The 27667-nt window shown below is 44.6% G+C and overlaps 1 protein-coding gene across 1 annotated transcript in view; it reads left to right on the forward strand.

Annotated features, from left to right (window-relative positions):
* The window catches only part of ADD2 (adducin 2), a 174247-nt gene that overhangs the window by 53587 nt on the left and 92993 nt on the right, over positions 1 to 27667 (forward strand). The window contains 1 exon segment of the mRNA XM_029603984.1: positions 25666 to 25878. Within this exon segment, the coding sequence (XP_029459844.1) occupies positions 25696 to 25878 (183 nt within the window). The 5' untranslated portion in view covers positions 25666 to 25695.

The following is a 27667-nucleotide window of genomic DNA, read 5'->3' on the forward strand; positions in this document are numbered from 1 at the left end:
TTCACTAAGGATTTTTCCTATAAACATAAAATGGGAGAAAAGACGTAATGAATCTGATCCTTTGTTTCTGTTATTATATTATCATCATCAGTATTGTACAATCATATAGCTTCAACTACGTCAAAGATAATAAAAATAAACAATTCTCATGCAGTTACAGAAACAGCTATAACAGAGAGTTGACTGATCCTCCAGAAAGGAAGAACACATAAATAAAAAAAACTTGCAGAATTTCAGTAAGTTCATATTATATCCAGCAGGTGCAAAAGCATGGATCACCCAGGATTGGTTCCTTGGATTTCTGCAGCCCCAGTGCATTGCTCTTTACTTTTTTGCATTGAATTTTAACTGCCAAGCACTCGACCATGTCTCGATTTTCTTATGCTGAAACTTGACCTTTTGGGGATTTGGCAAGTCTAAACTAGAATCATTAAGGGAGCGCCTTCTACCAGTATGCTGGCAAAAATTTAAGGTCACAAAAAGACTTTTATTTTTTATCCAGAGCATGTTGATCAGTAAATCTACAGAACAAATATCAGTCAGATATATGAAGCTGGCAGTGGCGAAGCAAGGGAGGAGGGCCGGGGAGGGGGGGGGGAGGGCCAAAGCCCCAGAGCGCCAGGCTGTAGGGGGCACCCAGGGCAGGGGTCCCATCCCATTCAGGAAGGAGGCCCGAGGCCGCCAGGGGAGCCCATCCCTATCTGATGGCAGAAGAGAAGGAGGCCCGCAGCTGCCGAGGGAACCCATCCTGTCTGGGCGCAGAAGAAGAGGAGGCCCATGGCCATTGGGGGAGCCCATCCCATCTGGCAGTAGAAGAAGAGGAGGCCCACAACTTCTGGAGGAGCCCATCCCATCTAGCAGCAGAAGAAGAGGAGGCCCATGGCCACCAGGGGAACCCAACCCACCCAGCGGCAGAAGAAAACGAGGCCCGTGGCCACCTAGAGCATGGGGGGGGCATCGCCAGCAGCAGTGAGCTGGGATGTTCCACCTACCGTGGGGGAAAGCACATGCAGCTGAACAGCCATTTCCTCACCCCCCGATACTTACTTATAGTTTCAACAATTTTTATTGGCAAAAACAATAACAAAATCCCGAGGGGCTTGGACTCTCAGTCCCACTCGGGGCACAGCACTGCAAAGTACAAAGATTTTTTCTTTTTTTGGTGTGAATGTAACAACATGAACATCGTAAGGAGCAATACCCATCTCCCCCCCTTCTGCCTCCCCCTGACCCTCCCCCCCAGTCTGACATTCATGGATCAGTGTCTGTATATCTCTTGCCATGATATATTCAGTCATTCAGAACAGAACTCCTGGCTCGCGGTGATAAAGATTGAATGTAGTTATTCCATGTTAGCAAGAATGTCCGTCGGGAATCTGGAGAGTGTCTGGAAACCAGCTTATCCATTTGCAGCATACGGTGGAGGCCATTCCTCCATTGCCAGAAAGTAGGAGCGACCGCTACTGTCCAATGCGAAAGTATAAGTCTCCTGCCGACCATACTTGCCTTTTTTATGAAGAGGCGCTGTCCATGAGCCTTGAGGAATTGGAAAAACAATCAAATAACAGTAACATGGGTGTAGGAGACACAGGGGTCTTGAGTATCATGCTTAGGTAGGCAGCAATGCTAATCCAAAACTGCTTTATCGCGGGACAAGCCCAAAACAAATGATAGGGACCCCATGTCAGCGTGACATTTAACACAACAAGCAGAATCAGAGAGTCTGGCCATATAGCAGATCTGTGGGGAGACAAAGGCCTGGCAGATGAGTTTATATTGTGTCTCTCTAAAGAACATATTAATAGAGGTGGACGATATCTGACCAAAACCAGCTCGGATGATTGCCGGAGACACTGTAAATATCCCGTCTTTATTCCAACGGTCTGCTAGAATCATACAGACCTCAGAATTCCCCAGCCGCCCCAAACCCTTGTAATAAGCCGACAGAGAGGGACATTTGGGTGCCTCCAACATTAATAAATCATTCAATTTATTGAACACGATAGGGGAGCATGAGGACCGTGGTAACGTAAGTACGTAGTGTCGGACTTGCAGATATGGGAAGATTTGCGACTGGGCCAGTCCATATATCTCTACCAGTTCCTGGAATGAAAGAACTTTCCCCTCCCCATCCAATAGGTGCCCCACCTGACAGAGACCCCGTCTCTCCCAAATGTGAAATGCTCCCGATTGTAGGCCCGGTGTAAAAGCATAGTTTCCCCGGATTGAAACATAGAAATGACGGCAGAAGAAGACCAATCGGTCCATCCAGTCTGCCCAGCAAGCTTCACACTTCTTTTTTTCTCATACTTATCTGTTTCTCTTGGCTCTTAGTAACCTTAGGTTTTATTTCCTTTTCACCCCCACCATTAATGTAGAGAGCAGTGATGGAGCTGCTTCCAAGTGAAATATTAAGTTTGATTAGTTGGGTAAGCGGCAGCATAGCTCTCTGCCGTTGAAGCAGAGAGCAATGCTGGATATGCGTGAAGTATTAGTTTTTATTCTCCCCTGCCGTTGAAGCAGGGGCTATGCTGGATATGCATTGAAAGTGAAGTATGCCTTGAAAGTCACATTAACTATCATCAAATATTGAAAAGCCTAATAATTGGTAATTGAATAAGCCTAATAATTGGTAATACCTATAGCCCATGAACCCATCCCTGTTTTGTTTTTTGTTTGTTCCTTTTCTTTTTTTAATTGGGAGATGGCAGCCCTCCATCCTTCCGCTCCGTGAAGGTGGAACACCAACCACTGGCCACTGGCATCCCGCTCCGTGAATGCCTCTGTGGCTACTGCCGCTCCATGCAGTGTTTTGCTGCCTCCTCTTTATACGCGTCCTCTAGACCTGATGGATCCACAGTGTTTATTGGGAGGAGATACGAGCATAAATTAGATATGCCCAACTTTTTAGTTACTTGAAGCCAGGTCCTTCGCAAAAGGTCCAGCAAAGCATGATGCTGCAATGATATTGGAAGGGCAGATGTAGGGGCCTGCAGCACATAGCATAAATGTAAAAGTGCCACCAGCACACGTTCCGCCTCAATGTTAACAAAGATGGAGCTGCCCAATATCTAGTCCCTTACAATCCGGAGGTTACATGCCAGATTGTAATGGCACATATCAGGGACCCCCAAGCCGCCCCCACCCCAAAGACTCTGTAGCCATCCCAGAGGCACGCACGTTTTTTTCCCTGCGCCAAATGAAAAAGCGTAGGGCACGGTTCAGGGAAGCAATATCTTGCAGTTTAAGCTGAAGCGGTAGGTTCTGCAGCAAATACAGCTATTTTGGCAAAAGAGTCATCTTAAACAAATTTATTTGACCGCCGAGGGAAAGGGGCAAGTTATGCCAGGCTCTCAGTTTGCTCTGAGAGTGCCGCAGCACCGGACCTATATTTAAACCATAGAGCTGTGTCAAATCTAAGGTAAGTTGGACCCCCAAATAACGGAATGCACCATCTGCCCATCTCAATGGAAATTGATTGGCCCAGTGCTCTTTTAAAGTATCTGGAAACGCCAGGGCCTCAGACTTGTTGCGATTGAGTTGGAGACCAGAAAAGGCCCCAAATTCCTGAAACATGGCCAACAAGTCAGCTAGAGAGTGCTGGGGCTCTGTCAAAAAAACTAAGATGTCGTCAGCAAATGCTGCATATTTAAATATAGAGGCACCAAAGTTAATCCCTTTTATGGAGGGGGAAGCCTAAATTCTAAGAAGTAAGGGTTCTAGTGTCAACAAAAAAAGCAAGGGGGAAAGGGGGCAGCCCTGCCTAGTGCCCCAAAGTATTGGGAAGGGGCTTACAAAGGTTCCATTCACCCCTTCAACTGCCATCGGGTTCCCATAAAGGACTCGTATGTTGTCGTAAAAAAACCCCACAAGACCAAGATCCATCAGGCACTGAAACAAATAATCCCACTCGACCCTATCGAATGCTTTTTCAGCATCGAAACTGACTACTAGAAAGGGCTCTTCTATTCTGGTGCATAAAGCTATAGTGTGGAGAACTTTGCGAATATTGGTGGAGGCGTAACGCTTGCGTACAAACCCCACTTGCCCTGGGGCAACTAGCGAGAGCAAAATGGTGGCCAACCGGTCTGCTAAAATTTTTGCCATCAATTTTTGGTCAAAATTCAATAAAGAGATGGGACGATACAATGCCAGGGCCAACGGATCCTTCCAGGGTTTAGGAATAAGAGTTATTTGGGCTGAGTTCATATGCAATGGATATTCCCCATGTTCTATAAGCGAGTTGAACATGTGCTCCAAGGGGCCCCCCACCTGGTCACCAACCACTTCATAAAACTCTGTGGTAAATCCATCTGGCCTGGGGGCTTTGAGGCGCTTCGCTTGCCATATAGCTAAGGTGACCTCTTCTGCCAAAATAAGCCTATTCAACCAGGAGCGCTGGGCCTCACTAATCGCGGGCACGTTAATATGGGATTTAAAAGTAGCGATTTGGCGGTATCCCCCCTGTCCAACCAATAAAGGTGAGCGTAATAGGCCTGAAAACTCTCCAATATGGATGGGGTATCATTTACCACCCTACCCGTTGAGGTGCACAGCACTGCAATGTGCCGCGACGCCCAAGACATTTTAATCAAGTTTGCTAAAAGCTTACCGGACTTATTCCCATACTGGTACAATTTAAATTGATAATATAGAATACTTAGTCTCTATGAGGGCAGCAATCAGACCTTTTTTGGCCTGTTGCAACTGGGTACTGAGAGCCAACAGTCTCTTATCTAAAATCTTCTGGCGGTGGGCCAGGTACAATATAATATCTCCCCGTAGGACTGCCTTGGCCGCATACCAAAATAGCACCGGATTGTCTGAGTGGGTCCCATTCAGCTCTGCATAATCCTTCCACTTGGCCCGGAAAAAGTCATAGAAGTGGGAGTCGTCTGCTAAAAAATAGGGGAACCTCCAAAAACGGGGCGCAGGGGTGCTATCACACCCCAGTAAATCTAACCAGATTGGTGCATTGTCTGAGATCACAATGTCGTCTGTGCCTGTACCAGCCACTTTGGAAAAGGCATGAGCACTCACCAAAATGTAATCCAGTCTGGAGTGAGTGGAATGGGCCCTGGAAAGGTGGGTAAATTCCAATTCAACAGGGTGCAATGTCCTCCAGACATCTATTACACGGAGAGATCTTTCAAAAAAAGCGATCCTCTTACTCGCGCCCCGGATGCCAGACGCAGCCGGGGCCCGGTCCATGCCTGGGTCCCGGACCGCATTAAAATCCCCGCCAATCACCAGAAGGGCACTGATATGGGGTAATAAAAGACGATACGTCTTGAAAAAAAACTGAGGTGTAAACATTAGGGGCGTATAGGTTGCACAGAACTATGGGCATACGGTTCAGTTTGGCTATGAAGATTACATATCGACCCATAGGATCAGTATGCTCCGTCTGCACTATTAAAGGGAGATTTTTATGAATTAAGATAGCTACGCCAGCCGACTGAGATGATGCAGATGCAAAATGGATCTCCCCCATCTAATGCTGACGCAACTTCCTATGTTCAGAAAAAGCGAGATGTGTTTCCTGTAAAAATACTATATCAGCAGATTTCTTTTTTTAACATGGTTAACAACTTTGTTCGCTTAATCAGAGAATTGATACCACAAGCATTCCAGGAGGTTAAACGGATACCCTGTTTAGTCATTCCATACAGATTCTATAGAAGAAGGACATTAAGAGGATAAATATTGAGAGAGAAGGGTGACCTTCCCAGCTGGAGTCACCCTCCCAACCCCTATGTAGAGGAGTACATACATCATGCTGGCAGAGAAAAAAACGAGACACTTTCCTGACACAGATCCATAGCATAACAGCCTCCCCCCCCCACCCCCCCCCCCCCCCGTAGTCCCCATCCTCCCGTCCCTCCCACCTATCCCATCCCCACCCCCCATTCGATCCCCCCATTATCAAACACTATCAAAGGGTGAGAACCACCATGATGCCTGCAAGCCCCCCCCCCCACAAGAGATGTTTCAGCCCCATCCCCCATCCCCCCTACCAACCCACAAACCAAGAACATGGAAGCCCATCCCTAACTGATTTAACTGAGAAAGAAAACCTGCCCAAAGAACTGCTGGACAGTCTGCAAAGCTCTGGTCAGAGTTCCATCCCCAGCTGACCACGGCAAGGGAGCGCTGGGGCCTCCAAAGCAGCGTTCTCCAGCCCAAAGCCCAGTAAGCAGGCCTTGCAGAAGTAACCACACCTCAGTGCCGCGACACAAGCACTGAGAATTTGGCCCTGACCAGATGGCTTAAAGTATTATTTACTCGCTCCAAAAAGAGTGCACCACTAGCAGAGGCAGCCTTTAACTAACTCACAGCGTGGCATCCTCGGGTCTGCTGGTGCTGCGAGGTATCAGCTGCTGTCGTGAGCGAACATACTTCTCCAACTCCCCAACCTCCATAAACCACTGCACTACGTCAGGACCCTGTACCCGCACACGGGCCGGATACACCATAACCGCTCTAATCCCCAGCTTAAACAAGGTAGAGCAGAGAAAGGCAGCAAGGGACGCTGAGTAGTCCTGAAAGGCCAGAACTTTCTGATTATTGTAGGTTAGCCCCTTCCCCGAACGTATGGCTTGCAGAATCTCGGACTTATGAGCAAAGTTGAATATTTTTGCTATGACCACGCAAAGTTCCCAGAAACAGAGTTCTTAGGCCTCAAGTGGTGAGCAGCACGTTCCACCCTCAAGGGACTGTGAGACTTGGAGAGGCTGAGTTCTCGGGTCAGCCAATTTTCTAGGAAAGATGCCAGTTCCCTGCATTCCAAGGTTTCGGGCAGCCCTATAAACCGCAGGTTTGAGCGGCAAGAGCCGTTCTCCAAATCATCTAAACATTCTGCCTGCTTTTTATAGGCCTCCTGTAATTGGGTTACCTCTGCCTTTAAATCTTGCAGGTCCCAAAAAACACGAAGGTAGGCGATCTAAAAAAGCGGTCAGGAATACAATAAGGAATAGATGCCACGGTCTTTAAATCTTGCAGGCCATCCTCAGCGTCAGAGACTCGCTGTTCCACTTGAACAAGTCTCAGCTCAAATCCAGCGACAGCATCCGCGAGGCCCGCCAATTTCTCAGCAATATTCTTCAATTTGGGCACTAAAGCAACTACCACTGCTGCCTTAATGTCTGTGGCTGCAGTGCCGAGATTTGCGGCCGAGCCCGCGGAGCAAACGTCATTGCGGCCACCATCTTTCTCCCCGGGGAGTCAGCCTCGCGGGCTTTCTCCCTTTCTTTTTCTTTTTTTGTGGTTCTTGCGGTCATGGCTCTCCCGACCCTCGTGGCAGTACAGCGGATGCAGAAGTAAGCGGAGCGAGGGTCAGACAGGACGGGCAGCGCCACGGATGGGGCCGGATCAAGGCGAGGGGGGCCCGGGAGGAGAGCTCGCGTCTGCTCTCCTCAACGCATCACGTGATCTTCGCCCTTACTTTTAAAAATGCTGCGCTGGGGGAGAGAAGAGCTGCTGTACCTATTCTGGGTGCTTGAGGCTGCCAGCAAAACAAAGAGAGGGGCCTGCCTTCAGTGTGTATAAGTGTATGAATGGGAGCTGGTGTGTGTGTGTGTCTGCGTGAATGAATTGGTGCCTGCCTGGGGGTGTCTGTCTATGTGTGTGAGAGAATGGGTGCCTGCCCTGGGGGGGGTCTGTCTCTGTGTGTGTGTGTGTGTGTGAGTGAGAGAGAGAGAGAGAGAGAATAGGGGCCTGCCTGGGGTTCTGTGTGTGTGTGTGTGTGTGTGTGTGTGTGTGTGAGAGAGAGAGAGAGATGAATGGGTATCTGCCTGGGGAGTCTGTCTGTGTGTGTGAGAGAGAATGGGTGCCTACTTGGGGGCCTTTGTGTGTGTTTGTGAGAGAGAGAGAGAAAATGGATGCCTACCTAGGGGTCTATGTATGATTGTGAGGGAGAGAAAGATGCCTACCTGGGGACTTGGCTGTGTGTGTGAGAGAATGGATGCCTGCCTAGAGGACTATATGTGTGTGTGTGTGTGTGTGTATGTGGGTGTGAGAGAGAATGCATGCCTACCTGGGGGTCTGTATGTGTGTGTGAGAGAATGGGGATCTGTTTGTGCATATGTGAGAGAATGGGTGCCTGCCTGGGGTCTGTATGTGGGTGAGAACCTGTGTGTGTAATAGGGAATCTGGGGCAGTAAGAGCTTTTGTGTGGGGGGGGGGGGGTGGGGTGGAGAGGGTCTTAGACCCTGTGTATGAGAGTGTGTGCTTGTGTATAAGAGCATGTATGTGTGTGTATGTGATGGTGTATGTGTGACAGAGAATGAACATGTGAGTGTGTGTGTGAGAGAGAGAGGATAAAGTCTGTATGCCCCCCTAGCCCCCTATTCCTCAACAATTTCAGAGTGACTAGAAATCAAGAGTTCCCAGGTATGGACAGCAGTGGCTTTTTAAAAAAATCCTTATTAGTTTTAAGTATTGGGTGTTATTTGATATTGTGCTCTTTTGAAATATTTTATTGGTGTTTGGGAGATTTTAAATATATATGACTTCATTTAATAGAAGTTATTCTATTTATCAGTACTTTAAAAATATTCTTTTATTAGTATGAGTTTACTATTATAATTGATGATTTATGTTTCTTGATTTTATTTGTTTTATGAGGAATGGTGGTTCTGTTTTTCCATTGTTACATTGGCTTCTTGGGGGTTTCCATTTCAGTATTTGTCTGCATATTGCTGGTTCAAATTTGTGATCCTTTATTCTGTCAGGTCGATACAGTAAAATTCGCGCACAGGCCACACTCCTGTGCGCACGATTCACTAAAAAAAAAAAATTCAAATTAGGGCCTGCAGTAAAAAGAGGTGCTAGGGACACTAGCGCGTCCCTAGCACCTCTTTTTTGATAGGAGCGCCGGCTGTCAGCGAGTTTGACAGCCAACGCTCAATTTTGCCGGTGTCGGTTCTCAAACCCGCTGACAGCCACGAGTTCGGAAACCGGACGCCGGCAAAATTGAGCGGTAGTGCCGTGTGGTGATGCACTGGCAGGGTTCCCATCCCTCCCTAGTGAAGAGACCTCGTGTGGTGGTGCTGCGTGGTGATGCGCTTGCGGGGTTCCCATCCCTCCCTAGTGAAAAGACCTTGTGTGGTGGTGCCGTGTGGTGATGCGCTGGCGATTGATAATGGGAGGGAGAAAGAGGGGAGAACCGCAGAGGAGACAACACTAAACACTTTGGGGCCAATGCAATACAGTGCGCTCAGCAGCAGGTTTGTTCCTTTGGGGTGCATTCTGGGTTACCAGACCCCTCAGCTGAAGGGGGGGGAGGATCCAGGGTAGTTTTGGCCGGAGTTCGTGCTGCTGCTTCACCATTGAAAAGAAGTACAGAAAAGCAGAAAAAACTGCTTTTCTGTACGTCTTTTAAAAGATTAAAAAAAAACAAACTCAGCTGGCCGCATTGAAGACTGACGCCAATATGCTTGGCATCGGTGTTCATAACCGGCAGAACGCCGGTAACCGTGGGGTCGCGTTAGCAAGGAGGCGCTAAGATCGCACAAGCGACCCTAGCGCCTCCTTGCTAACGTGACCCCCTAATTACAATTTAGCATGGTGCCCCCCTTGTGGGTGCAATGCGCGCGTTAATAAAACAGGCGCTGACTTTTCAGCACCCACTTTCTGCGCTTTTTTTTTGTGCATCGGCCCCTTTGTGAAAGGAAGTTACGCAATATAAGATTTTAAGAAATAAATTGGCCCCCAGGCGCTGGAGACACTCGCTATGCCTCTTGAAACCTCCTTGCTACGCAACCCCCTAATTACAATTTAGCATGGTGCCCCCCTTTTGGGCGCCATGCGCGAGTTAAGAAAGCAGGCGCTGACTTTTCAGCGCCCGCTTTCCGCACTTTTTTTTGTGCATTGGCCCCTTTGTGAAAGGAAGTTACGCAATATACGATTTTAATAAATAAATAAATAGGCTCCCGGGCGCTGGAGACACTCGCTATGCCTCTTGAAGCTGGTCAGATGGCAGCAAGCACAATACTTCATTTTCTTCAAACCCTGGTTTTCATCTCCTGAGCTACAACATTCTGGGTTTTTCGTTCAAGAAAACAGAGCAGGGGTAGCCAACTCCAGTCCTCTAGAGTTGTAGTTTTAAAATCAGTATCTTTGGAGCAGATTTACTTATTCATTTATTTTAAGAAATGTATAAATGCAGAACTATTTTTCAGTTTCCTAGGATGGCCACTCTGATATTAGAGGAACTTATTTCTGTCCATAGGCATATGATACAACTTAGCTTTAAAACTTGCATGGTCTTTGATATAATCAAAATGTCCAAAAAGGGCAAACATTGTTGAGAGTACTACATCTTAAACTTCACATTTTTGTTAACATGATTGAACCACTCCAAAAAGTTTGCAATTATGACAAAGGTGCTGACCAGATGAACAAGATATCATCAGTGTATCGCCATCAATTAATAAAGTATTCAGACCATGTAGAAAGTTCCTGAACATATCCAGATCAGTCCAGACCAGAGGGTTATGATTCCCTACCAGCAGATGGAGGTAGAGAACAAAACTTTGGGCACTGCTACATAACCGAGAGTGCCACCTGCAGTCCCTCAGTATTTCTCTGACTGATGGTAGAGGTGTATTCCTGCAGTCAAGTTACTTAGTTTAAAAAAAAAAAGCAAAGGAAAGGAAGTAGGATAGTTAGGGCTAGTAGTGCTGTTTCCAGAGGTGTTAGGCACCTTCGTGGGCCATCCCTCTTTGGAAGCCGGGCGACCGGGGGGTTGGACGCCCCTGCCTGTGCCTCGCCTGCAGAGATCCAGTGGCTCCTTTTCCTCAGCTCCCTGAGACTTCTAGGGTATCTGATTAAAGTTTAAAAAAAAGAAAAGTAAAGGAGCAGCTGACTGCCTCAAGGTAAGCGGAGTCTGTCGAGGGACGGGCCGTGCGGTTGCCAGCAGTCACCCTGAGGGCCTTGTCGGCATCCTGGGGCTCCGGGTAGGTCGACAGGAAGGGGGGAGGGAAGCCTTCACGTGTTTTTTTTCTTTTTTTCTTCTGGCCCGTATCTCGGCCGGTCTCTGCCTTCGGAGCTTCGCGCTTGCAGGGAGCTGGTTATTTTTAGTTGACTCTGCCGTGCAGAGGTTTTCCCCGACTTCATTTTTCATTTTGCCGACGACCGAGTGGCTACGCAGGCCAGCTCATGATTCCCCGAACTAAAATGGTGGCCTGCTGCGCGTGTGGCGCGACTCTGGATGTAGATTCCCTCTGGTCTGCCTGTAGCACTGGGCAGGAGGGACCTTCTTCAGGGGAGAGACCTGTCAGGCAAGGCCTACATTCCTCTGGCTTGATGCCCCCCCCCCATCAGATGCCACAGGATGAGGAGGCCCCCCCCCTCCTTTCCCCTGTAGAGCAGGTTTGTTCCTTTGGGGTGGATTCTGGGTTACCAGACCCCTCAGCTGAGGGGGGGAGGAGGACCCAGGGTAGTTTTGGCCGGAGTTCGTGCTGCTGCTTCACCAGGCTTTCCTGGCTAGGAAGCAGGTGGTGTTCAAGAGAGCAGTGCGGCCGGACATTACATTGGAACCTCAGGCTAAGCGAGCGTCCAGGGGGTTCTCTGATGCCCAACCACCTTCAGGGACCAATGGGACCCGAGTCGAAGATAGGTTGCCGGCTCCACTGGGGGGACTCCACCATTCCCGTGGCCGGGGTTGCGGTGCTGAAGGGCATAAAGGACCAGAAGCTGGAGATTCAGCTTAAGCGGGTCTTTGAGGTCTCTGCTCTGAGTCTACGGGCGGCTATTTGTGCCAGCCTTATGCAGAGCCTGCCTTTGTTGGGTCCAGGAGGCATCCGTGGCGCCAAATGCCAGCAGCGGTGGACCCTTACAGGCCGCGCGATTGGAGGCAGGTGTGGCAAAAGTCGCAGACGCCTTGTATGATTTGGTTCAGACCTCAGCGTGTAGCATGGTATCTGCAGTCTCGGCTCGTAGACTCCTCTGGTTGCGAACCACAATGAAAAAAACAATTTTATGTCATCTGCAAATGTGGACACTTCACTTATCGGCATTTCTTTCTCCAGATCATTTATGAATATGCTAAATAGCGCAGGTCCCAAAACAGACTCTTGGGGCACTCCAGTATTGACCTTTCTTCATTTGGAAAACTGACCATCTAGTCCTACTCTCTGTTTCATTTCTTTATCTAATACATTGCCAAAATCCATTCCTTTCTTTCTGAACACACTACCAGAACCCTTATTCACTCATCTCTTCCACCGTAGACTATTGCAACCTACTCCTCACAGATCTCCCAGCGAGCCATCTCTCTTGACTACAATCCATCCTAAATTCAGCTGAGTGACTTATCTTTTGCCACAGTTGCTACTTCCATACAACCCCTCTCCTGAAGTCACTGCATTGGCCCCTATCCATTTCTGTTATACAGTTCAAGTTCCTCTTACTCATCTACAAGTGCCTTCAGTCTGAAGCTTTTCACTGTCTTTCCTCTCTAATCTCTCTCTACAACTCTCCTTGTGCACAACGCTCATCAGAAAAGTCACTCCTATCTATACCCTTCTCCTCTATTGCCAATTCTTGGCTCTATGCTTTTCATCTGGCAGCACCATGTATTTGGAATAGACTTCCTGAGCCGGTGCATATCAGGGTTATGAGCCCTTGGGCTGTGGGGTGCTTGACACAGCTTAGTAAGTGCCTACTAGGCCCACGCCGACAGCTGGCGGACACACCCTACTCGGACTGGAGATGGAGCTTCACCTGTGCCAGCCCCATTCCCCAAGAGTTCAGCATTTGGGTTCCAGGGGACGGCAGGGCTTTAGGTGAGTGATTCTTTAAGGAGAAGTCAGAGAGAGTTCAGGTACAGGTGGTGGTCAGAAATGTAGAAACGTAGAAGTGACGGCAGAAAAGGACCAAATGGTCTATCCAGTCTGCCCAGCAAGCTTCTTAAGTTAGTAACTGCCACTCTGTGCAGGTTACTCCCATGTTTGCTTTAAGGGTAGTAACTGCTTCTCCGTGCAGTTAACCCCAAGCCTTATGATAACCCATAAAAATTGCAGCTAGCAACACTAGAACACCCCCTCCCCTTTTATTAAGCCTCACATTTTTTGGTTTGTTTGTTTACTTCAAATTAGATTTTTTTTTTTTTTTGCTAAACAACAAACTAGTAGCATAGATCCATCTGTAGTCAGTCTGAAGTGTATTTGCATTTTCATGTTGTCTTTTTGATTTTTCAGAAAGCATTTGACAAAGTCCTTCATGAGCAGTTCCTCAGGAAATTGGGATATCATGGGATTGGAGGTAGTTTCCTACTACTACTACTACTACTTAACATTTCTATAGCATTACTTGATGTACACAACATTGTAAAAATAACAACACACAAAAGACATTCCCTGTTCAATACAGCTTACAGTCTAATGAAGAAAAACATAGAGATCAACAGGCAATTGTTAAAATTAGTTAATGAGGCTGAAGGTAAACCAACATGAGCGGGGTTTTTAGATGTGATTTAAACAAGGTGAGAGAGGGAGCATGAAACACTGTAACTTTTGGCTCGGTGCAGAGAGGGCCCGGGACCAGCTGCACTCACCTCAGGCCACTGCTGGTCTGCCTCGCTGCCATGCTCCGTCTTCACGGCACAAATGCTGCCACTCATGTCATCCAGCGACGGGAAACCCTATGTGGCGGCGCTGGATGACATCACCCTAGGCTCCCTACAAGTACCCAGTGGTCCCGCTTCCCGGCACCTCAGCAACAGATCCTCCTGCTCTGCAGTGCTTTTCCCTGTGCCTTGTCTCGCTGTTTCTGTGCCTTGTCTTGCTGCCCTGTGCCTGACTAGTTTTCCTGCTTCTTGCCTTGCCTTGCCCATCCTGTCCTGCCTTGTCTCTGCTTGTCTTGTTTATCTTGGCCTGATTCTCTGGTTCAGAGTTCTGCCTTGGATTCTGACCTCGATCCTGGATTGCTGTCTGCCCTGACCTTTGGCCTGGACCTGGATATCATCTGCTAACTGCCTGCTCTGACACTTGGCCTGGAACCGGATCACCAAGAGGGCCCCAACTTCTACGGTCTGGGGTACTGATAGGCAGACATAAGGGAAAAAGCACAGGACTGCTTCTATGGCCAAGTCCATAAGCAACGCACATCAGGCAGCACTGTCTGAATTTTCAAGTAAAGATTTAACTTTTGTACTAGATTTTTTAAAATTCCTGGATGGTTCAGTATTCTAAAATAATTATGTTGGGCAATTTTAATATTCACTCGGAAAGTAAGCCAAGACATTTTTAAAGATTTTTTGGATCATACTTCTTCCTTTCAATTATTACCACATATTTCTTCTGCCACACATAAGGGTGGTCATATGTTGGATCTACTATTCAGTTGAGAATCGCTAGTGGGACTAAATGCCATTAAGAATGTGTTACTAAATCCCGTTCCATGGTCAGACCATTGACTGATCACTTTAGAATTTTTCTCTTTTTGAAGTTAGATCTCAGCAGGTAAATAAATAAATAAATATTCCGAACGTTCAGAAGCTAAAAGAGGAGTGGATACCAGTGAAGGAGCAAACTGATAGCATCTCTGCTGATTGCCTTATGAATTCCTTCAGTCAATCGTTAGTAGTTATTAGAGATAAAATTGTTCCCTTGAAATTAAAGAATAGGAGGGAAATAAGTTGTAGAGTACCTTGGTTTGATTCTTCTTTTATGCAGTTCAAGAAGAAAGTGAGGAAGGCACAGAGAGCTTGGAGGAAAGCTCACTCTATTCGTTATCTCAATTAGGAGTGAATATAAAATCATCTATGAGATTGTAACTCCTGGGTGGGGCAGATCCTTTAAGCTGCACCAAGGGGCTCGTAGAAAGGAGAGATGGACCTTTTGTGCACACAACTCCTTTTCAATCTCTCAGTCTCTCCACGGACAGCAATTACAATCTGAGTTCCAGGGCTCCCAGTAGGAAACAACAATTGTTGTGAGGCTCTTTTGCATTAGTCCCAGTACAAGCCCCGCTCCGTCCTTGAAAACAGCACTAATAATTATCACAGCCTTTTCAGCCAAAAATCACACTGAGAAGCAGGGGGGTTTCCAACTTCTTTTACTGAGAGTTGAGTAGATGACTGAAGAATATTTACATTTTTCAATTTAGCATTTAAATAAGAGAAAGATTAATAAACTTCTGACCTCACTCTTTTGGCAAAGTTAATTCCTCTGGAAACACACTTTTTAACACTTGAACTCTTTTTTTCCCAGATACTCCCTTTACTCAAATTCCTCAGATGTGCCCAGACTGAATAAGCTTCATAAGAATATAAGAACATAAGGCTTGCCATACTGCGTCAAACCAAAGATCCATCAAGCCCAGTATTCTGTTTCCAACAGTGGCCAAGCCAGGTCTCAAGTACCTGACAGGATCCTAAGGGGTAGACAGATTCCAAGCTGCATATCCCAAGAATAAACAGGGGATTTCTGCAACTCCATCTTAATAATGGTTTATAGACTTTTCCTCCAGGAACTTGTCCAAACCATTTTTAAATGCAGCTACACTAATAGCTTTCACCACATCCATAGAAACATAGAAACATAGAAGTGACGGCAGAAGAAGACCAACGGCCCATCCAGTCTGCCCAGCAAGCTACGCAGTTTATCCATTTTCCCCCCCCCCTTTTTTCTCCCTCCCACCCGTCTCTATTGGCTTCCAGCACCCTCCGGCCCCAATTCCCTTCCATCCCTCCACCAATGCAGAGAGCAGCGCCATCCTAGTGAACATCCAGCTCAATCAGGGGTAGCAACCGCCGCAACCAGCAGGCCACACCTCTGCCCCTTACCCACCCCTGTTTTGTTTGCTTGTTTGTTTGTTTTTGGTTTTTTTTTTTAGATGGCAGCCCTCCATCCTTCCGCTCCGTGAAGGTGGAACACCAACCACTGGCCACTGGCATCCCGCTCCGTGAATGCCTCTGTGGCTACTGCCGCTCCGTGCAGTGTTTTGTTGCATGAAAGTGGATCACCAACTACTGGCCACTGGCATCCCGCTCCGTGAATGCCTCAGTGGCTACTGCCGCTCCGTGCAGTGTTTTGCTGCCTGAAGGTGGAACACCAACTACTGGCCACTGGCATCCCGCTCCGTGAATGCCTCAGTGGCTACTGCCGCTCCGTGCAGTGTTTGCTGCCTCCTCTCTATTTATGCCCACTAGACTTGATGGATCCACAGTGTTTATCCCACGCCCTTTGAAGTCCTTCACAGTTTTAGACTTCACCACTTCCTCCGGAAGGGCATTCCAGGCATCCACCACCCTTTCCATGAAGAAATACTTCCTGACATTGGTTCTTAGTCTTCCTCCCCGGAGCCTCAGCTCGTGACCTCTGGTTCTGCTGATTTTTTTCCTACGGAAAAGGTTTGTCGTTGTCTTTGGATCATTAAAGTTTTTCAAGTATCTGAAAGTCTGAATCATATCACCCCTGCTCCTCCTTTCCTCCAGGGTGTACATATTTAGATTCTTCAATCTCTCCTCGTACGTCATCCGATGAAGATCCTCCACCTTCCTGGTCGCCCTTCTCTGTACCGCTTCCATCTTGCCTTTGTCTCTTTGTAGATACGGTCTCCAGAACTGAACACAGTACTCCAGGTGAGGCCTCACCAAGGACCTGTACAAGGGGATAATCACTTCCCTTTTCTTACTCGATATTCCTCTCTCTATGCAGCCCAGCATTCTTCTGGCTTTTGCTATCGCCTTGTCGCATTGTTTCGCAGACTTCATATCATTAGACACTATCACCCCAAGGTCCCTCTCCTGCTCCGTGCACATCAGCCTTTCCCCCCCCATCAAATACAGTTCATTCGGATTTCCACTCCCCATATGCATGACTTTGCACTTCTTGGCATTGAATCTCAGCTGCCATATCTTCGACCACTCTTCCAGTTTCCTTAAATCCCGTCTCATCCTCTCCACTCCTTCCGGCGTGTCCACTCTGTTGCAGATCTTAGTGTCATCTGCAAAAAGACAAACCTTACCTTCTATCCCGTCCGCAATGTCACTCACAAAGATATTGAACAGGACCGGTCCCAACACCGATCCCTGCGGTACACCACTTAAAACCGCTCTCTCTTCAGAGAAAGTACCATTTACCATCACACATTGTCTTCTGTCCGTCAACCAATTTGCAATCCAGGTCACCACTTCGGTGACCTGGATCCAGGATCCAGAGATTAATTATGCGTTGAGTAAAAAATATTTCTCTTATTAGTTTTAAATGTATTACCCTGGTAACTTCATTGTGTGTCCCCTGGTCTTTGTACTTTTTGAAAGAGTAAACTAATTAATGCTTACTCATTCCACTCCCACTCATTATTTTATAGACCTCTATCATATCTCCCCTCTGCCATCTCTTCTCCAAGCTGAAGAGTCCTAACTTCTTTAGCCTTTCCTCAAAGGGGAACCTTTCCATCCCCTTTATCATTATGATCGCCCTTCTCTGTATCTTTTATAATTCTGCCATATCTTTTTTTGAGATGTGGTGATCAGAACTGCACACAAATCTCAAGATGAGGTTGCCCCATGGAACGATACAGAGGCATTATGATATTCTCTTTTTTATTCTCCATTCCTTTCCTAATAACCCCTAGCATTCTATTTGCTTCCTTGGTCATTATCAATGATGTCACCTAGATCCTTTTCCTGAATGGTGACTCCTAAAGTGGAACCTTGCATTGTGTAGCTATAATTTGGGTTACTCTTCCCTAAGTGCATCACTTTGCATTTGTCCACATTAAATTTCTCTTGCCATTTGCATGCCCAGTCTCCCAGTTTTGCAATGTCCTCTTTCAATTTTTCACAATCCTCTTGTGATTTGAATAATTTTCTGTCATTAACAAATTTGATCACCTCACTTGCTGTTCCCATTTCCAGGTCATTTATAAATATATTAAAATACAGTGGTCCCAGATCAGATCCCTGGGGCATTCAACTATTCACCTTTCTCCATTAAGAAAATTTACCATTTAGCCCTACTCTCTGTTTTTCTATCTTTTAACCAGTTGGCAATCCGCAATCCACAATAGGACACTGCCCCTATCCCATGGCATTTTAATTTCCTAAAAAGTCTCTCATGAGGGACTTTGTCAAATGCTTTCTGGAAATCCAGATACACTATATCAACTGATCAATTTATCCACATGGTTATTTATGCCCTCAAAAGAATGTAGCAAATTGGTGAGGCAAGACTTCCCTTGGCTAAATCCATGTTGGGTTTCTCCCATTAAATTATGCCTATCTATATGTTCAGTGATTTTGTTCTTTATGATAGTTTCTGTCATTTTTCATGGTATGGACGTCACACTTCTTGGTCTGTAGTTTCCTGGATAGCCCCTGGATCCCTTTTTTAAAAATGGCATTACATTGGCAACCCTCCAGTCTTCAGATAGACGATGTTAATGATAGTTTACAAATTTTCAATAGTGGGTCTTCAATTTCATTTCTCATTTTGTTCAGCACGCAGGGATGTTTACCATCTGGTCCAGGTGATTTGCTACTCTTTAGTTTGTCAATTTGCCCTAGTACATCTTAGACATTCACTGAGATTTGTTTCATTTCCTCTGAATCATCAACTTTGAATATCATTTCTGGCATGGGTATCTCTCTTACATCTTCTTCAGTGAACACTGAAGCAAAGAGTTAATTTAGTCTCTCTGCTATGGCATTGTCATCCTTAAGTGCCTGTGAGGAAGTATACAAAAGACTCCCTCAAGCCACCTTAAAACCCAGGTTACAGCCATCTATGCCAGTCTGCCTTAAGGCACAGGGCCACAAGGGATTCTGGGTTCTGGGAAGATCCCTACCTAGCAGTATAAAGGTTCAGGGCCCAAGGGAGCTGCTTCAACTCCATATGAGTACATATATTTGCTTTGGGATTTTTTTTTTTAATTCCAATTTTTGGCATTTCCAAGAGATTATATTCAGGCACTGCAGGTATTTCCCTATCTAAGAGGACTTACAATCTAAAGCCCAAATTTTCAAGAGGCCACGCACACAAATACCAGGAGACACGTGCGTGGCCAGGCCGTGCGTGCACTGAGTGCATTTTAGAAACAGCCTTCTGGTACGTGCAGAAGTGCTGGGCCATTAAAAAAGCAGTGGGCCAGAGGCGTAGTCTGGGCAGGCCGTTTTATTATTTATTTATTTATTTTATTTAAAATCTTTTTTATACCGTCGTTAAGCTAGTTGCCGTCACAACGGTTCACAATAAGGCACATAATTTCAAACTTAAATGTGTTGAATTATATTAACTAAACAGGTGCCATCAAATACTGTAACATAGTTTCATATTAAATATTACTTAGTGGTTGTGATAAGTCATGTCTACTTTAAGTATATCAGCTATAAGATAAATTAATACTTAAGTCTGGTCCTCTGTTGTTGCAATCTAATAGAGGTAAAGTAAAATAAAATATATACACACACACACCATTCGAGTAAGCTGATGTGTGTGCTCCTGAGAGCATGTTATAAAATTGCCATGTCCACCTTTTAAAATCTAGCTTTCTTTTTATACCTGTGGTAATGGAATGTAAAGTGACTTGGCCGAGGTCACAAGGAGCAACAGGGGGATTTGAATGCTGGTTTCCCCAGTTTGTAGTCTGTTGCTTTAACCACTAGGCTACTCTTCCACCTTGTTAAAGTGAGGTGAGCTACTATTTTGTTCTGTTGTTTCTTTGAAGCCTGTAAATAAACCTTTGTTTCTGACCAGAATAATGTCTGCTGTCTTCCTTTCTAGCAACCCTAGGCAGGGCTTGCATATATATTCTGCATTTGTACCAGAAGATTTATTCCATACTAAAAAGAATATAGCTGGATATTTAAAAACAGCATACAAAGAGACATTCACCCTTCTCTTAAGAAAAACAATTTCTCATGCCAGACCCACTCATTCAACATAATATAGTGGGACAGTAAGCTCCTACTGTCCAGACTCGATACAGTAGGTACTCACTCCCGGTGCTTCCATTGCAGAATGAAGGAGCTAAACATGCTACTCTGTTTCTTTTGTTTTTGAATTGGACAATAACTCAAGGAGGCTTTTCTTTTGAGCTAGGAACAGCATGTTTTTAGGTCAAAAGGTTTGTATTTTTTCTGATCTATATAGGTCAATGCTGAGCAGGCAAAAAGTGTTTCTGCAGATGTATCAGGAGGTTTTCACCTTGGGCGGTGAATGTTTCCTACAATGTCTTTGCAAATGTATGATAAAGTTAGCAAATGTGCAATCATTTTTGGTAGTTTATTTTCTGTATTTTATTGTGTATGTTCCATTGTTAACCGCCTAGAGCCTCGACAAAGGCGGCCTATAAATCTGTGAAATAAATAAATAATATGGATATAAGAGTACCAAACACAAAACCTTTCCCACAGAACTTTTATATAAATCTTCCCACTACCATCTTAGGCCTGGATTTATCAAAATGCACTAAATATTGCATGCAATAGGAAAAGGGGTGTGTTTTATGGTATAGGCAGGAGAGAGAGCCTAGCCATAATGGCCTCATCCTAGGTAGATATTTATATCTCTATAGGAGGCCCATCTAGTAACTCGAGGTGAGGTTTAGGTATTAGTGTAGGGGTTAGGGGCCACTTTGACATTCAAAATGAGACGTACGAACAGAACAGTGCTGTCTTGTGAAGATTTGATGACCTTCGGAGTGAGGAAACTCACCCAAAGATGAGATTTGTGCAATGTTCTCTCAACCTAGCTTGATGGATTCTCTACCTGGGTAACATCAAGCTAGGCTGAGAGAACATTGCACAAATCTCATCTTTGGGTGAGTTTCAAGCTAGGTTGAGAGAACATTGCACAAATCTCATCTTTGGGTGAGTTTCCTCACTCCGAAGGTCATCATATCTTCCCAAGGGAATTTGTTACCGACAGCAATTAGGCTAGAGTCCAATTATAAGCAGTTTAAGAGAGACCTCAAAACTTGGCTCTTTAGTGAGGCTTACTCAAGTCAGTCTTAAAGTGAGTTTTGTTTTAACTTTCCGTCCCTGGCAGTTTGCTGACAGCATCCTTGTTTGAGAGTAAAATGATGGATTTGTTAACTGTTTTAGTTTGTCTTAAACCATTACTTTCTGTTGAGTAGTTGTTAATAGTTTTAAGATCAGGTATGTTTTAGATTTGATCTTAACTAATTGCTTTTAGATTAACTATATTGTACTTTTAGTTATTTTATTTTTTATTATGAAAGTATTTTTAGGATTATTTAAGATGTATTTTAGCTTAATTATGATATATTTTAGATTTATTAATGATGTATTTTAGGTTTATTAATGATGTATTTTAGGTTTATCAGCGATGTATTTTGATAGTGATGTTTTATTTTTGTTGTGAACCGTTACGATGGGTCCTCAGTGACGGTATATAAAACCTAATAAATCTAAATCTACATATGAACTGCACCGATGAAGTTTTTAAACCACTTTTTTTTGTATTATTGCATATAAAAAAACCACTTAACTGAAGATTAGTTGTCCCAAAAAGCTGTTACTATATTCTGATACAGACCATATTTTGTAAACATCTATGTCAGAAGAAAATAAGAGTCCACCACCAACTTCACTTCAAGACAGATCGGTGTCATAATATGAACCTCCAGGGGGGATGACTCAGAACCAACATCAGGAAATATTTCTTCATGGAGAGAGTGGTGAATGCCTGGAATTCCCTGCTGGAAAAGGTGGTGAAGATGAAAACAGTAAACAAATTCAAAAAGGCATGGGTTAAGCACTCATATCTGTGCTCCTATTTTGGAACTACATCAGAGGTGTGGATCCTTTGTTTAGATTAGTCTCCCATTGGGCCTCCTAAAAGTTATCTGGTCCCCATTTGGTGAACTCTAAGTGATGCGAACTATTCCCGGTCTGCACAGGTGTCACTCACCTCCTCTGTAGTTACTGATGGTGACTTGTGGGAGAAGCAGGTTATATTTTGGCACCCAAGAATATGGGGCACAAATGGAAGTGAAGATAGTGGATCCTACCTGGTTTTAAGTATTTTTCTGCAAAAGCCACATGTTTCTGTTTCTGGGTTGTTTTGGTGCAATCTTTCTCTTTGTTGCGAACTTGAAAGAGGACCACCGTTCCCGCAGGCAGCAACCGACAAGGATCCTGACTTTTAAGGTCTGGGGAAACAAATAAGCATGGGGGTAACTTCTTGATGTGACTGTTACTACCCTTAACCAATAAGCCTGATACTTTTGATATAATGCCAACATTGCTGTCTGCTTCAATGGCAAGAAGTAATGGGGAATTGGAGTCATACAGCAATAAACAAGGGCCCTGATTTTGACGGTCTGGGAAACTGATAAGTAAGGGGATGACTTGTATGGCATGGCAGATATTACCCTAAGCTTGCTGGGCAGACTGGATGGACCATTTGGTCCTTTTCTGCTGTCATTTCTATGTTTCTATGTTACATTGCGAGGTCACATGGAGTCAGTGCACTTGTGCCTGTGGAGTAAGCACGCCACATATAGTGACCTACAGAACCTGAAGTATTCCAGTTTGATGTGTCCAAAATCGGAATATAAATCAAATAAATGAATAAATAAATAAATGTGTTCTTTTTGTAGGAGGCGTTAAAGAGTGGATGGTGGCTTTACCATGAAGTCGCATTAAATAGTGGTATTCTGAGAGTTTATTGGAAAATAATGCTGGTTCTCCAGGGTAGTGCACTGCTTGCTGTAGCAAGTGAAGTACCTTGCCAGTCCCCCATGGGGTTGATGGAAGTTTGGGTTTTTGGCCCTTGTTTGGATAAGGGAGGAGTTTCAAAGTTGTTATGGTTATGGATACTGTGTAGTATTTTACTATGTTCTGGATGAGTTCATTGCTCACATTGCCCCTGTGATGCTACATTTCATGTCACAAATTGTGAGTGATGACTATTACAGAGATATGGTGCTTTGGGCTCTCCCTCTGAGGCTTACAAGGTTGAAAATATTTTGTGGATTTTGATGTGTATCGAGTTTATGATATTCTTCTTGGACAAAACAAATGCTGTGTGAATTTGTATTGCTATGTGTTGAGTTGTTTTTACCACTTTTCATCAACAGTTGTCCACCATTATCTGTTTTGAGTTCTAGGTGCATTTCTATGCTGGTTGCAGAGCCTTGGAGAATGGTACCGCACCATAAGTGGCGTCCTGGATGCAGAAGATTGAATAGCCGCTTTACAATGTGTGTGTGTGTGTGTGTGTGTGGTTAATGTGGTGTATTGTGTTATCTTGAACAAGATGTGTGGGAAAAATAGTTCCCTTACTGAGTTCCAATTTTTGTCTTGTGGGAGGAAGGTATCATCCTGCCTGGGGCTGTTAGCAAGGAGTTTGAGTTCTGGATGGTTCTCTCTCCCAAGAGAGTTCAATAAGAGTGCAAAGACCCGGAGTTATCAGTGCTCTGCAAGATGCAGGGTTTCTTTCATTTCTTCCTTGTGAAGGTGAGGTGGGGTAGGAGTATAAATAGTGCTTCAGCAAGAGACATAAGCAGGGCTGAGAGTGGAGTGTGAAGTGAAGGGTAGAGAAAGTAGAAGGGATCCTTCACCAAGTAGGTAGTAAAGTGAATAAGTGAGGATAAGTGTTTGCACCCTCCCAAGTGAAAAGACGTAGGGTGGGGAAGAAATTTGAAAAGGATCAGCGTGAGCCCTTCCAGAGGGACTCAGACCTTGTGTGGAAGTGGAGCTGGGGGAAGCCCAGAGGAGTGATTATGAGGAAACTTCCTTGGGGGTAAAGTTTGAGATCCTGGAGCAGCAACTGAAGAGAGATCTGCTCGAGGATATTTGACTGTTTCCTGTGGCTCAACCTGCTTCCTTCAAAAGTTGTTTTTGCTGGACCATATCCTGATAATTTGATTTTTGCTTTTTTTTAAATCTGGACACTGTTTTTGGTCTTTTCAATAAATCCTTTTCTTTTTGGAACTACAAAACTGGTGTGGACCCTTTGTTTAGGGTCCACACCTCTCAGAAGTTATCTAGTCCCCTTTTGAAACTATTCCAGGGCTGCAGAGGTGTCACTTACCGCATCTGCTGTTACTGAGGGTGATCTGTGGGAGAAGTGAGTTATATGTATTCATACTAATGCACAATATTACTTTTCAAGTTAATTGTAAATGTGTATATGGAGGGAGGAAACGGGGGCCCTACCATTATCATTCCCAGTATTTCACCGGTACTTTCTCCAGTTGCTCTGGCTGTACTTCTCTTCTGATGCTTCTCTAGAGATCTCTTCTTTCTCGTTCTATTTCTCATTATGCATCAGCCCTCAATTATTTTAAGGTGTTATCACTTGCATACTTATTTGCTTTGATTTTTCCAATTACAGATCTTAAATTTATGTCAGATGCTTTTTGTAAATTTTCCTTTGATAGTTTTCCTCTTCTAGTTTTATTGGCAGGCTGTAAACCCTCTTGATTGAAATATAAGATTTATGGCATAAAAATAGCAGTACATATCTCCTTTGTATCTTCAAGGGCCCACATAAGGGTGTCTTGTCCTCTTCACTTTTTCATTAGCTTCTGTGATCCGCCTCCTGCTGCACTGGGTCCATGAACAGATTCACCATGGTCTAGAACTGTACGAAGGGTGTTGTCTTCACCTGAAAGGTCTGCTTTATCACTACTGCCATCATGAGCCCTACTACTGAAGCTAAGGATGGGTGCTGTGCAGCCAGTATACGTTTTTCTTTTTCCTTCCTTTCATACTTCAGTAGTAATAATCACCTTGCTGGTATTTGGTTTAGCTGTTATAAAATGTGAAGCTACTCAGGGAGACTTGATGAGAGAAATGTACTCTCTTCTCTCCCCGCTCAGACATGCGCAGTAATGGTTAATCATTGACATCATCACAGGCTGTGGGGATGCTACAGTATTTCATCTATTATGCTATAGGACCTGTTTCCTCAACCATGAAATGATACCACCTTCTTTTCATACAGAAAACTCCTTTCGAAACATCCATTCAGAAAATCAGTCAGTTTACAAAATTGCTGTCTGATAACATTTCAGTGATAGTTTTAGATCTTTTAAACTTTACAAATAATGTTCTTGTCACGTCAGCGACAACGTAGGTAGCAGAATTCACAGGCATATGACAGGAGCCACTGTGTGAGTACTTTTGCCATGGCTCCTTGAGTTGGACTGAGACCACCATCTCATTTTTCATAGTTCACTTTAGCTTACATTTGAACCCCTGGCCTAGAGGTGAAAGACTCCAAGTCACTCCCAGACAGCCTTTGGCCCCCTGTAGAAGTGATTCTTAGCCTGGTCCTTGGGACCAACACAGCCAGTCTCTTCTCAGGATATCCACAATGATTCAGGAGAGAGATTTGCATACACTGCTTCCCCTGAATGCACATCTATCTCATACGTAGTTCATTGCGGATATTCTGAAAATCAGGTGAATCCCCAGGATTGGGTTACGAAACAATGTCTAATTCTAATGCTTTCTTCTTGTCCATAACTGTATGGGCTGAGATAGAACACAAGTCTGCTGCAAACACTGGATTAGGGGTAACTGGGAGACATGGATGATTAATAGCCTGTTTTGTATGAAAAATGTACCAGTAAACAATGTCAGGGCTTGGAATGGCCCCAGTGTAGATATGTATTGAGCGTGCTGGGGGCTAGAGTTTACCCATGGTGACCTGACCTGGTGTACCTTGGCTCTGCCTGTAGGCATAAGAGAAGAAGAAGAGATTTGGAAAAATGAGCAGTGAAACAACCCCGGATGCGGTGTCCTCCCCACCTCTCCACATGCAGAGCTACTTTGACCGGTTCCCAGAGGATGATCCGGAGTATCTTCGAATCAGGAACATGGCAGCTGATCTCAGGCAGGACTTCAACGTGATGGAGCAAAAGAAACGAGTGACTATGATCCTGCAGAGCCCGGTGGGTGGACAAGGCCAGACAGGTACCCTGGGGGGGGGGGGGGAGTTATAATGGGGAATTGTTATTATTAATGATTTCTTAGGAGGAAAAACCTGACTGTGCATGGAAACATTTCTCACCCTAGTTAGTGCAGCATTGCTTCTGAATAATTTATATTACTGTATCTGTTTGATTAGATTAATAACATTAGATAACATTTATATTAAAATAGTATCACAAGTAGAAGACAAAATTAAATAAAACCTCTAGAAAGAATAAAGATGATCCATTCATAGTAAATTAATTATATTTAAATATGTGTAGCCAATTGCAAGAAATAGCTATATTGTAAAAAGCAGGTGTCCAGTTTCTTAATCATATATATGTATACTGATATCCCCCGCCGAACGATTGTATCAGAGGCAGTGGACTATAAGATTTTTAAAATACAATATAAACTCAGAACTGTTTCGGGATGTGATTAAAAGCTTTAGGGTTGTGATTATATCAGGAGTATGAGACAGATCAGCCTAAGTAGTTCTCCTTATCCAATGACCTATCTTGTTAAAAGTCTGAACACTTTTAGAGTTCTTGTAGTGTTTGTTAGGATACTGTTTCTGTGAAGAAATAGAGTAGCCTATGGTTCAAGCAGTGTGCGGAGAACCAGCGAAGCCAGTGTTTGAATCCTGTTTCTCCCACTGATGCTCATTGTGATCTTAGGAAGTCCCTTTACCCTCCATTGCCTCAGATACAAACTTTGAGGTCTTTTTACTAAGAAGAAGATGTTCAAAAGATAGCTGCCTAGGAAAGTTAACTGGTTAGACATCTCTGCCTAACTTAGCTGGGATAGTCAGCAACATTTCCACACTGCTGAATAACTAATAGTTAGCTCAATAACAGGTCTAACTTATCTGGCTGTAATTTGACAATAAGAAAAAGGGGTGTGTCAAGAGAGAGAGAATCAGAGCCTCTTTAAAAGGCCTTCATTGTAGTCAATTATTTATATCGCTATAGGAGGGCCAGCTAATAACTCAAGGTGAGGATTTACATACAGAGTGAGACATATGAAGAGCACAGTACACCTCAGTGAAGATTTGATGTCATTTGGAGTGAGGAAAGTCTCATAAAGTTGAGATTTCTACATTGTTCTCTCACCTTAGCTTGATGGGCTCTATACCAGGTACTATCAAGCTAGGGCGAGAGAACATTGTAGAAATCTCATGTTTGTGTTACTTTCCTCACTCCAAATGACATCAATCTTCACTGAGGTGTACTGTGCTATTCATACATCTCACTCTGCATGTAAAACTGGCCCCAAAACCCTAAACCACCACTAAAACCTCACCTCGAGTTATTAGCTGGCCCTTCTATAGTGATATAAATAGTTGAATACTGTGAAGGCCTCCCCAGAATATCTCTCTCTCTCTCTCCCCCCCCCCCCCCCCCCCCCACCACTCCATAGCCCAGAAAATGCAATCTGCACAGCTTAACACCAGTGTAGCATTAAAAGCATGTAGTACACTATTGCACAGTGCAAAAATCCTTCATTTTCATAAATCCCACCCCTATGAAAAATTTGCAATACGATACCATTACTATCGCAGGCGTTAACACCATAACACATTTTGATTGGTTAGCTGGATAGGTAGCTCCTCCCTGTTACACCAGATAACTATTTAGCCAAATAAATAGTTGTCAGGCTAAGTATCGGCCACTGAATTTGGCCAGATATTCAGAAACTGCTCTTAACTGAATAAGTCCGAACGTTTCGGGCTAAGTGGTTTTGAATATCAACCTCTAAAGATTTTCT

The sequence above is a fragment of the Rhinatrema bivittatum genome, chromosome 5 (assembly GCF_901001135.1).
Source record: "Rhinatrema bivittatum chromosome 5, aRhiBiv1.1, whole genome shotgun sequence".
Lineage (NCBI taxonomy): Eukaryota > Metazoa > Chordata > Amphibia > Gymnophiona > Rhinatrematidae > Rhinatrema > Rhinatrema bivittatum.